The 11910-nt window shown below is 51.9% G+C and overlaps 1 protein-coding gene across 2 annotated transcripts; it reads left to right on the top strand.

Annotated features, from left to right (window-relative positions):
• The first annotated feature begins 883 nt into the window (after positions 1–883).
• Lmod3 (leiomodin 3) lies at positions 884–10800 on the top strand. Of its 2 annotated transcripts, none has more exons than XM_076841178.1 (4): positions 884–966; positions 1444–1764; positions 4428–5807; positions 10450–10800. In XM_076841178.1, the coding sequence occupies exons 2-4, from the start codon at positions 1477–1479 to the stop codon at positions 10474–10476; spliced, it is 1695 nt and encodes a 564-aa protein (XP_076697293.1). In that variant the 5' UTR covers positions 884–966; positions 1444–1476; the 3' UTR covers positions 10477–10800. The 2 variants fall into 2 exon arrangements, with proteins under 2 accessions (XP_076697293.1, XP_076697292.1); XM_076841177.1 differs by lacking the exon at positions 884–966 and adding an exon at positions 1258–1342.
• Positions 10801–11910: the final 1110 nt, after the last annotated feature.

Here is an 11910-nt window from a genome sequence, read left to right as displayed (position 1 = left end):
ATGGGGAAAATTTCATTTTCTCCGTATCTACCCTTATCCTAACTTCTGTGTAATAAATGCATATTTCTGAATAAGTATTATATTTACAGTAAAGTTCGAAATTTTAAAATAAAGGACTGGGGATGTGGCTTGGTGGTAGAGTGCTTGCCTGGCATGCACGAGGCCCTGGGTCCACTCCTCAGCACCACAAACAAACAAACAAAAAAGATTTTGGTTTTTTGCATACCTCCTCTAGATGTGTTATGTTGGTGTCTTTTCTGTGTTTGCATATTGTTTTACTAATTTTTTTTAGTTGTAGGTGAACAAATACCTATATTTTATTTATATGGTGCTGAGGATCGAATCCAGGGCCTCACACATGCAAGACAAGCGTTCTACGGCTGAGCCCCAGCCCCAGCCCCTCACATTCCGTTTTGACCCGGTTGTCACGTAAATACCATGTAACACACAAGCCTTTGTGCTGTGCTACATTGTGTCAACTTCTACACCTGCGACTTCCTGTGGGTGGGAGCCTCCTGAAGCCTCCTGCATTTCTAGAGGTAGAATTCCAGGGTCAAAGCAAATGTGCACTGGTAATTTCGATAAACTTTGCCTCCTGAGGTTACCAAAAAAAAAAAAAAAAAATGTTCTCATGGTTTCTTGCAGTATTTTAATTGTCTGAGATTTTCTTGACATTTCACTTTCAATCCATCTTAATGTATCCAGGCTTCATGAATGCTGCATAAGAAAAACAAATAATTTAAGACATTAAACTCCTCGCCGGTCGTGGAAATTCTAGTGCTGGTTATCCGCATCTGTTGGATCACAGGATCCTGGTGCAATAAGGACACCTCGCGAGGGTTCAGCTTACACGGGGTGGAGAGCGGCTCACTCTCCCAGGCTGCCTGGCTTCCAGGGTCAGGCAGAAGCAAAGCCCCGAGGACCCCATGCACCTCCTAGTGAATTTTCTACTCCAGGAGAATTGAGGTTGGTGGATGGGTTTCCCTTCGGACAGCTTGTAAGTTGTTTTCAGCACTTAAATACAGAGGAGTGGGCTCCCTGGAGGCCCAGGGTGTGCAGCTGAAGCTGCACTGAGCCCCTGTGGCCATCTGAGGGCTCCTGGGGAGAGGAGCTTATTCCTGCAGAGACTTGTGGACCAGTTGCTCAGTGGCGGGCTTAAGCAGCTGTGCTGAAATGTCAGATGGATTTGCACAGCTGACCGAGTTGCCCAAGAGAGAGCAGTGTAGTAACCCCATCAACTGACCCCGGGCAGCCCAGCCCTGCTTAATATAGATCTGCCGGGGCTGAACTGCAGTCACGCCGCTCGGCAAACCCACTGAGGCTCCTGGGGAGAGATCTCAAGGTGGGTTGACCTGCTCACCTGTTCACCAGCAGAGCCGCTTGGAGTGCTTCTGTGTTCCTCTTCTTTTTTGAAATCAGCTTTGATCATTTCTTCTCTTCTAGTGAAATTAGAAACAAACAGGAAAAAAACAGACCATGTCGGGCCGCGGCAGGAATTCGGATCAAGAGGAGCTGGGTGAGCTGGACGAGGATGAGCTCTTGGCCAACCTGTCCCCCGAAGAGCTGAGGGAACTGCAGTCGGAAATGGAAGTCATGGCTCCGGACCCCCACCTTCCCGTGGGAATGATCCAGAAGGACCAAACCGAGAAGCCACCGACGGGGACCTTCGACCACAGGTCCCTGGTGGATTACATGTACTTGCAGAAGGCCTCCAGGCGCATGCTGGAAGATGAGCGCGTCCCCGTCACCTTTGTGCGGTCCGAGGTAACCAGCACCTGTCCTGACAGGTGGCCCCTGGCCGGCTGTCGGCTGTCTGTGTGTCCCCTGGGACTGCTCAGGGCGCCGGCGTTGGGTCCTGCGGTTTTGCCACATCCTAGCGTGTGCTGTAAGGTTCGACCCCACTGCAGACTGGAACTTTCTGAAACCCCTGGCAAGGGGAGAGCGGGTCATTTCTCATCGGCCTCTCGGTTTTGCTTGCTGGAAGGCTGGTGGATGTCAGGGGCCCCAACTCGTGACCAGGAGCAGGTGTTCTGAGCACCTACTTCATTGAATTTATTTATTTGGCTGGCAGACCCCCTTGAGGGGCTCACGGGAGCTCTGGTCCTCTCTCTGTCACGTCCTCACCTATGCAATACTCCACGCACAACGTCAAAGACCTCACGGTACCCCAGAGGTCCAGCCCATACCCTGCAAGGGACCAGGTGAAACAACCAAAAACGTGTAACATTCTCACCGTGCACTGGGTATCCGTGACGACACTTAGTAAGTGTCGTGGTGGTAGTAAGCTCTTCTAGTTTTTTCTCAAAATTTTTTAGGTTGAAAAAATGGAACTGTTAGTGACTCTAAAATTTACTTTGCATTAGCATAATTTTTTTTTAAAAGTTCCACTTAAAAATAATTTGGCAGAAACAAGACAGTGGCCATCCAGGTGAAGTCTCTTTCAGGTGTGCTGGCTGAGAGAGCTGTGCGTTGTCACATTACTGTCCCACTGGCTGGCGCTCAGGGAGGTGGACAACGGGTTTCACATTCAGGAGAACTTGGACACGCACTCAGCTTGGGAAAATGCATGGCTGGCTAGATGAGGTTAAAGCTGAAGATAAAATTCATAGACCTTTTATGTTGGAGGTGATTCTGTGTGAACACCAGGGTTAGAGGGAACAAAAGGAGGGCTTTCAAACACGGTTGCTTCTGCTGGTGTACTTTAAACGGCTTGGTAGTGGCTCCCCCTGCTGGGACAGGTGAGAAGTGCGGGGGAAGGGGCCTTAGGTGGTGAAGGGCAGGGGTCAATGGTCCATCCCCACCAGCCACATATCATGCGTCTCTGACTGGTGCACTCACTGTCAAAATGACACCCATGAGGTACACATCTTGTACAGAAAAGCACAATAATGCATAAGTCTCTAAAAACTCTGACAAGGGACAGCTACTTTCCTTCCCAAACCTGCAATTTCTAGATCTCTGCACAATACTCTTCCTTCTAGGCACTGTTCCTCAAAAGAAACAAGAGCGGTGAGCCGGTTTCTGGAACAGCCAGGGCAGTTTTCACAGAGCTGAGCAGATGAAATCCAAATCAAGGTTGTTTTTTTTTTTTTTAATATGTATTCCAAATTGCCAAACTGCTCTCATTTACCCCACATTATGTTATAGTCTCTGGGAAATGGAATCTACACGTTGTATAAGTTTTGCAGACATTTTAGGCATGTAAATTTTAGAGCAATAAGGAAACTACTGTGTAACCCTGGGTCATGGAATACAAAGACTCTATTCAGCTATATGTCAAACAAAGACTTCAATGTGTTGATAAAAACTGTATAAAGTTTGCAAAACAAATAACCTTTACTGCTTCTGGAACTGAACATTACTTTAAAAATAAAACAAGTCTGGGGTTGTAGTTCCGTGGTAGAACACTTGCCTAGCATGCACAGGGTCCTGGGTTTGACCCCCGCCCCCCAGCACCACACATTTAGATAAAAACCATAAAAATAATTTTTAAAAATCTGACAATACAGTGAGCTAGGTTTTATTTTTATTTTAATTACAATTGGCCCTCACTATTCTTGGGGGTTCACCTTCCTGGACTCAACCAACCATGGATAAAAAAAAAAAAAAATTTAGAAGCCAAATATGGTGGCACAGGTTTGTACTCCCAGCTACTTGAGAGGCTGAGGCAGGAGGATCACAAGTTGAAGTCCAGCCTGGATAACTTACTGAGATCCTGCCTCAAAGTAAATACCACATCCTCCGGTGCTAGCGCACCTACCTAGCATGTGCCGGGCCCTGTGCTCCATCCCCAGCACCACAGCAAGGAAATTTTTGCAAGTGGACTGAACCGGGACAGGTTCCTTGGGGTCATTATCCCCTAAACAGCGTAGTATAACGACGACAGATACAGCGTTTGTGTAGTGTTATTATAAGTAACCTGGGGAGGACGTGAAGAGCCTGTCCTTGGGAAGATCTGCCTAGGGTAGGTGCAAGCACTACGCCATTGTATAAAGGATCGTGCACCCTACCTCCTGGAACCCTGGTGTCGGTCGCCGAAGGACACCCAGGGACCACTGAGTAGGAGATGAGACAGGCACAGCTGAAATCGTCACTGAAAATGGGTCTTTGTTTTGGTTACCAAGAATATGTGAGGTTTCTTTATATAGAAAACTCAAACACTCTAGAATTATACAAGGTAAAAGTGAGGGGCCCCCCAATGCTTCCCCTCCTTGGAGTTTTCTTACGCGGTCGCCTCCCTTCCTTAGGAGCTGGCCGACTGTTGCTCTACCTACAGTCAGAAGCCTCTGTGCACAGGCAGGAGAACCCCGTGCGTACGAGCGCTCTGTGGTCCTGCGGGTTTCACCTCGTGGTTTTTGATGGAGCTGTGTCTCTCTCCTGTCTTTCTTGGTTGCTATGGGCTCTAACCCACGTGAACTCTCTCTTAGGAAAACACGCAAGGACGGCAGGAGGCCAGAGACCCAGGGAATAAAAACGTGCTCCGGTTCCTGAAAGAAAAGCTCAATGATGAAATCGCGGCACATAAAAGAGACTCCGACGGCAGCGACAGTGTGCAGGAAGCGGAGGAGGAGGATGGGGAAGAGGAAGAGGAGGAGGAGGAGGAGGAAGAGGAAGAAGAGGAAGAGGAAGAAGAGGAAGAGGAGGACGACGGTGAGCAGGGAGAAGCACCGAATCCAGTTGGAAACGGCGAGAGCAGCAGCCCCCGGACGGCCACCGGAGCTCCGGAGGAACACGGAAACCAACCCGCAGCCCAGGAAAAAAGTGAGAAGAAAGTCTCCAAACTGGATCCCAAGAAGCTGGCCCTGGACACCAGCTTCCTGAAGGTCAGCGCGAGGCCCTCTGGGAACCAGACCGACCTGGACGGGAGCCTGAGGCGCGTGAGGCAGAACGACCCCGACATGAAGGAGCTCAACCTCAACAACATCGAGAACATCCCCAGGGAGATGCTGCTGGACTTTGTCAACGCCATGAAGAAGAACAAGCACGTGAGGACGCTCAGCCTGGCCAACGTGGGCGCCGACGAGAGCGTGGCCTTCGCCCTGGCCAACATGCTGCGGGAGAACAGGAGCATCCGCACGCTCAACATCGAGTCCAACTTCATCACGGGGAAGGGCATCGTGGCCATCATGCGGTGCCTGCAGTTCAACGAGACCCTCACGGAGCTGCGCTTCCACAACCAGAGGCACCTGCTGGGCCACCACGCCGAGATGGAGATCTCCCGGCTGCTGAAGGCCAACCACACCCTGCTCAAGGTGGGCTACCACTTTGAGCTCCCGGGTCCCCGGATGGTGGTCACGAATCTGCTCACCAGGAACCAAGACAGACAGAGGCAGAAAAGGCAAGAAGAACAGAAACAGCAGCAGCTCAAGGAGCAGAGGAAGCTCATAGCCATGCTGGAGAACGGCCTGGGGCTGCCCCCGGGGATGTGGGAGAGGCTGGGGGGGCCCATGCCCGACCCCAGGATGCAGGAGTTCCTCCAGCCGCCTCCCGGGCCTCCCGGCCCCCACAGCCCCCACGGCCCCCACGCGGTCCCCTTGGGCCGCAGAAACGAGATGGCGAAAAAGCCGTCTCAGCCTCCGCAGCACAAGACGGACCCCGACTCCTTCCGGGTGGTGAAGCTGAAGAGGATCCAACGCAAATCCCGCATGCCGGAGGCCAAGGAGCCGCCCGAGAAAACCAACCTCAAAGACGTGATCAAGACGCTCAAACCCGTGCCCCGAAACCGGCCACCGCCCCTGGTGGAGATCACGCCCAGAGACCAGCTCCTGAATGACATCCGTCACAGCAACGTCGCCTACCTTAAACCCGTGAGTAGAAGGGGGGACGCTGGACCCGCATCGCATGACCTGGGCCCCAGCTCCCGTCTGTCCCCTGCGCCCCAGCTCCCGACCCTGGCATCTGCACCCTGGCAGACACCAGTCCCGACTTGCTGGGGAGCACAGGGAGCTGCCCCGTGGGTCTGAAGCACCAGCCCTCCCTCAGGACTACACCTGAATGAGTTCTGGGACGCGAATCCCAGCAGCTCTGTCTACAGAGCCCTTCCCAGGAGCCCGAGCCGAGTCACAGAGGCGTCTTCCTTCTGCAATGTAGGTGCCCTCGTCCTCCCCACTTTATAACGAGGAGCCGGAGGCTCAGAGGTGCTCAGCGCCCGTCTAAGGGGGTCGGCTCGGAAGTGGCAGAGCCGACCTTGAAATCACTCCCCTTCTGAGTTCGGGGTCAGGCTTAGATTCACCCCGCTATTCTGAACCCCCCAAGTACAAACACAGAGCTGACAGAGATCCCCGAGGACCTGCTGGGAGGCACAAAGAGGAAAGAGGATACGAGGTTAGGCTTCTGGGTCGCTGGGGGAAAGGCCCCGGAGTCCGTGCTTTTTACAGATGAGGTGACGCCACTTCAGGTGCATTCACCCTGTCGGGTGGGCAGAGACGGTGGGCTGCGGCTGCCGTCTGTGAATCCCTGCAGGTTCAGGAGATCCTACCAGCATTTCAGTTTGCTGATTCAGTCTCCCACGAGGAGAAGAAGCTGTATTCCTTGCCGCTGAGGTTGCACAAACGAGAGTTCTTTTGTCATGACGCTGGTATTTACACAGGCTGAAGGACATTCCTGAGACTGATAGGGAGCTGTATCATTTCAAAATCTTGCATGTGATTTAGCCAAGAGGTCAGATGTATGATTTCAGCCTAAAGGGTCACAGTTTTTTTTAGATATGTGGAATGCATATCTTATATTTTTTATATACTCTTCTATTTTTATGTGATCTTCTATTTTTTATATTTTTAGACAATCTTGTATTTCTTTTCTGCTTTAAAGAGCTATTCTAACATAAGACAGTGGTTACTTCCCTAGCCCTGCGGCTTACTCGTATGCACACAGGCGTGCATTTCTCATTTTCATCTCTTAGAAGCACAGTGACCAGTCCTTTGTTTTCTAAATCCGAGGTGAATTCCCCCTGAGTCTTGGAGGGCACCTGAGTCCTCCTGGGGCAGGCCCCCGGGGAGAAGAGAGGTGGCATGGAGTCAGCAGGGCTCTCTGCCTGACTTCACCTGCCACCCTTCGCTCATTGACATCCCTTACTTGGCTCCTGTGGAAGTTCCTGTTTTGCTCCTGCTACTCAGGCCTTGTCGATGGCCTAGGAGCCCACAGCTCTGGGTCGCTGTGGCCCCAGCACAAAGCCGAGGCATAAGGCTGGCCTGGGCTCCTCCCTGGCGAAAGTCAGTCCCCTCTTCACCTGGGCTGTGCTTCAGCCCCTGCCGCCCCGCCCCAGGAGTGTTGGCACCTTTCACGGAGATTCAGAGCCCACTGCAGGATCTGCCTGGTCCTGAGGCCAACTCGCATTTCCAGGAGCCCCCAGGTTCTACTTGGGGCAAGGACAGGCACTCAATTGCCTTTGGCCTCCTGTATCTAGTTCACCTCTGAACTGCTCCCAGGCAATTGGCTTAAGGACCCTGCAAAATGACTGCAGTATGTCGACGTCACCTGCAGCCTCCCTCACCCTAAGGCTACAGAGTGACCGAGCACCTGCTGTGATTGTTGACTTCAGATGCCAGACTTGTGTAAGTCATCCCAGCCGCTGGGGAGGCTGAGGCGGGAGGATCCTGAGTTCAAAGCCAGTCTCAGCAACAGCAAGGTGCTAAGCAACTCAGGGAGACTCTGTCTCTAAATAAAATACAAAATAGGGCTGGGGATGGGGCTCGGTGGTCGAGTGCCCCCTGAGTTCAATCCCTGGTACTGCCCCTGCCCCCCCAAAAAAGATTCTAGACTTGAACCTTCATCTTTGCCTCTGGCCCCCCTTGTTCGCCTCACGTGTAAGATCTTCTTTCTCTCCTGGCAGGTTCTGAGGTCCTATCCTTTTGCCAGTTCGTTCCCCATCTTCTCCTCTTGTGTCAGTACCACGTCATGCGGGACGGTCCCCAGTGTCCTTTTCCCTGCAGGTCCCCAAGGTTCTCTTAACATTCTTGTTCAAGGCTTCCCCAAACAGAGCCTTCCTGTTTGGACCTGGTTATTGTATCTGGTTCCCAAATTTCCTCAGTGTTATGCTTTGAGCCTGCCATGTGTCCCCAAAGGCTCAAGGTTTGACAGTATGGTCCCCAACGCAGCCAGTTTCTAAACTGGGGCTCTGAGGAAGTGACCGGATCCTGAGGGCTGTAACCTCACCAGCAGATCCAGCCCTTGTGGACTCCTGGGGACTGTCCCCTGTCCCTGGCTGCCTCCCTCGGCTCTCTGGCTGCCCTGAGTTGAGCAGCTCTCTTGGCCACACCCTAATTCTGCCTCACTTGAGCCCAGAGCAAAGGAGCCAACTGTCCGTGGACTGAAACCCCTGAGACTTGGGCCAAAATGAATCTTTCTTCCTCTGAGCTGTTCTGCCGGGTGTTTGGTCGCAGTGACCAGCATGTTTGGTGTGTGCATTTTCTCTTGCATTCAGCTCTGAAATCTTACAGTCACCTTCAAATTCCTTTTTCCTGCCCCCACAACAGAAATCAGGAGAACCGACGAGAGCCAGAGCTGAAGGTGAACCCTGACTGTGGAAATGCTGTGATCCTTAAAAAGGGAGATTGCAGGAAAAAAAAAAAAAAGGAGGGGTGACATTTCAAGGTCACCTCAAAAGAACATCTATAATCCAGGAACCATTTAGACCAGACGTTACCTTCCCATAATAGGTAGCGGGAAAGGTTTTTGATATAAAATCTTCTAAAGTCTAGGTGGAGGTGCTCAAAATTTAATAGATTGCTGGGCCCACCCCAGAGTCTTGGATTCAATAGGCCTTAGGTGGGGCCTGGGGATTCCCAGTCTTCGCCAGTTCTCTGGTGATGCTGGTGCAGCCTTTTCCTGAACCCCATTTTGACAACCGTGACCTTAGAACTATGGTATAGTTAAGCACCTGACCTCTTTGTTGCTCAGTGCTCTTAATGATCGGTGTTTTCCATGGGTGAGCCCCGCCGGGTACAGCCAGTCCCACCCTTCCCAAGGGCACAGGGCAGCGGTACCCGGGGGACCCTTGGCTTGAGGCTGGGCAGATGGCAGCGCATGCACCTTCCTCTCAGGTGGGCAGGGTGCTGGGTAACTCTCCTAGGCAAGATCGTGGGCAGGACCTGGCCGCGGGAGGAGCCTGGGTAGAGATGGACCGTCCAGAGAGAAACAGCCTTGGTCATTGCACAGAGCGTCCCCTTAACTTCTCTTAGCGTCTTCTGGAAGGTAGGTACATGAGTCACCCTCCGGAGGCGTGGGACCACTGGAAACCTGTAAGGACGCGCCTCCAGTTGGTCTGTCTCTTTCCGAGGATCATCATCACCAGGGACTGGAGTTGAGAAGGGTGAGGTTTTTTAATCCCCCGTCTTTATTGGTGCAGGTTGACTACACATCACGGTGGGATTCGCTGTGACATATTTGTACACGTGTGTGAGAGGCAGTATGTAGTCAGCAGCATTCCCCCGTGCTTCCCCGTTTTCTCCCAAAGCCCTTTCCTCTGCTCCGCTGATCTTCTCCAGGAAACAGGAGTGGGAAGCAGGTTGGCAGTTGAACTTACATTGCTCTTTGTGAATTTTTGTAATATTTTAGAATTTTACTGAGCAACAAATAAGTACCTTTGCAAGAGGACAAATCATACATCTTGTGGCGGCATGTTTATAGACAGAGTTGGTCCAAATCCTGCTCTTGTACTTCCTAGCTGTGTGTCCTAAGGGAAGTGACTTTCCTCTCTGAGCCATTTCCTTCTGTGCTAGGCTATCGTAGGATGCAGTGAGATGTTTTTAAAAGTCAGTGTTACTATTGAGGACTCTCTTGTATTCTGTAACTTAATCTTTGCCCTTCTGAGTGGATAGTTATTGTCGCTTTACCACTCAGGAAATTGAGGGCTGGGGCTGTACCTCAGCGCCAGAGCGCTTGCCTAGGATGCATGAGGCGCTAGGTTCGATCCTCAGCATCATATATAAGTAAATCCCAATAAAATGAAGGTATTGTGTCAACTACAACTAAAACATATTTATAAATAAATATTAAAAACAACGACTACTAGGGAAATCGATACTCGGCACCAGCTGTACCGTACAAGTGGGTGACAGCTTTGAACTGAGGCCCAGGCCAGCCCTGGTCCCCTTGTTTCCTGTGATGACATTTTCCACGTGCCCAAAGACCCGGACACACTCCCAGTTGTTAGAAAGTGCCCAATGCGTGGTGGCCGAGGCCGCTGCTGTTTTATCGTGATTTGTTTTTTTTCCTTGTTGTTTTTTGGTGGCGCTGGGGACTGAACCCAGGGCCTTGTGCATGCCAGGCGGGCACTCTACCAACTGAGCTATGTCCCCAGCCCCTCTATCGTGACTTTGGAGGGCTCTCGGGCCAGGATCTCTTATCCATTCTGTATCCATGGAGGCATGGGTTTGTGACTTTTGCTGTGAACTTCTTGAATTTCCAGAATTCATTTTTCCCCCTTTCCTTCCAACGCTTCAATCACAGGTGCAACTGCCAAAAGAACTGGCGTAAGCGGCAACAGAAGGATCTAGAAGAACAGGAGACGGAAGCAGCGGCTGTGGGGTTGGAGCTGGGGGCTGCTTCAGCGGCACAGCTGGGAGCTGTGTCCCCCAACACCTGGGGCCTGTGTAAGAGACGCGAAGCTCGGGCCACGCAGGAAACAGGCAGAAGAGGAGGGTGGACGGAGAGAGAATCTAAGATTCACGGGCCACGCTTTCTACTGCCAATCAGCCCGAGTGACTGGGGGCGGGATCTTGAGTCTGGCTTCCAAAAGCAGCAGTTTGAAACGTTTTTGTAAACATTCGCTTTCTTGTGGTTGATGACAATAAACGTGACGACGGGGGTGTTGTCTTGGGGCTCCCGCTGTTCCTCCCGCCAGCCCCTGTGCTGTCGCCCGCCACACACCACACAGGGAGGAGGCCACCTCTCACCGACCCGTGAAGGGCAGGTGTGTTCCCGGCCCACCCAGGTTTGGAAATGGCTCTCTCCCCTGGAGACCCCTCCATGTTCTGGGGTGTTCTTCTGAGAGGGCTATCCCAGGAGCACCATCCCGAAGCCAGAGGATGTGGACCGAGTGTCACCAAAACAGTAATAGGAAGAGTGACCCTTGCATCCCTGAAAGCGCTTCCAGACAGCCTTTCCGTATGTGGGCAGCAGGGGACAACTTACAGCTCTGTCGAAAAACAAATGGGGAGATGAATAATGGAGGTGAGGGCTCCTGTAGGTCTATGCACACATCCGGTGTCTTAACCTCCACCTCCGAGTCTGACTTGATCTTGCTCTCCTCCAGACCTTCTGAAGGGAGCTGACGGGTTGAATTCCCCAACCTACCCTTCAGAGCTCCCTTGACTGGCCCCAGAGGACTACCAGTCTCATGCCCCACAAGCCCTTTATGCTCCTCTTGGTAAAGACATCCTCTGCCTACTCCAGGACCTTTGCACAGGATGGTCCCCCAAAAGCTCTTCTCTGCCCCCACATATGAAAGCCCCATCCGGTCTCCAAAGCCGGTGCCCAGTTCCAATCTCCTCCACAAGGACATCCCGGGCTGCTCCAGCCCCATTCCCAGAGCCCTGACCTGTCCATCCTGGTCACTAGGTGCGTAGAATCAATCTGAGGCTCTATAGTAATAGGACTGACGTGAGCTGGGAATCAGTCGGCTCTTTATCTGGGTGGACAGACTCTGGGCACGGCCTTCCTCCCCCTGTGGGGGTCACGGCTGATGCCCAGCAGGCAGAGTGGGCTGGGAGAGGACAGATTCAAAGGGGGCAAACAACACACGATTTGGAAGGATGAGCCAGGATAAAAAAAAAAAAAAACACGGCGGGTCTCTGTTTTGAACATAATTTATGCCAAAGTATCCAAATTCAAATAGTTTCCAGTTCAGTATGTAACTTAAAATAGACAACAGCCCACAGCTTTGTTCTTAACAGGATCGTTAAGAAAGGG

Source organism: Callospermophilus lateralis, chromosome 20 (assembly GCF_048772815.1).
Source record: "Callospermophilus lateralis isolate mCalLat2 chromosome 20, mCalLat2.hap1, whole genome shotgun sequence".
NCBI lineage: Eukaryota > Metazoa > Chordata > Mammalia > Rodentia > Sciuridae > Callospermophilus > Callospermophilus lateralis.
The sequence above is the reverse complement of the archived record's forward strand: the minus strand, read 5'-3'. Positions and strand labels throughout refer to the sequence as shown.

Excerpts from the sequence above, each read along its gene's own strand:
- Lmod3 (XM_076841178.1), top strand. The coding sequence starts at position 1,477 with ATGTCGGGCCGCGGCAGGAATTCGGATCAAGAGGAGCTGGGTGAGCTG. Across the intron at positions 1,765-4,427 it reads TCACCTTTGTGCGGTCCGAG|GAAAACACGCAAGGACGGCA; the intron begins GTAACCAGCACC and ends ACTCTCTCTTAG. Across the intron at positions 5,808-10,449 it reads ACGTCGCCTACCTTAAACCC|GTGCAACTGCCAAAAGAACT; the intron begins GTGAGTAGAAGG and ends CTTCAATCACAG.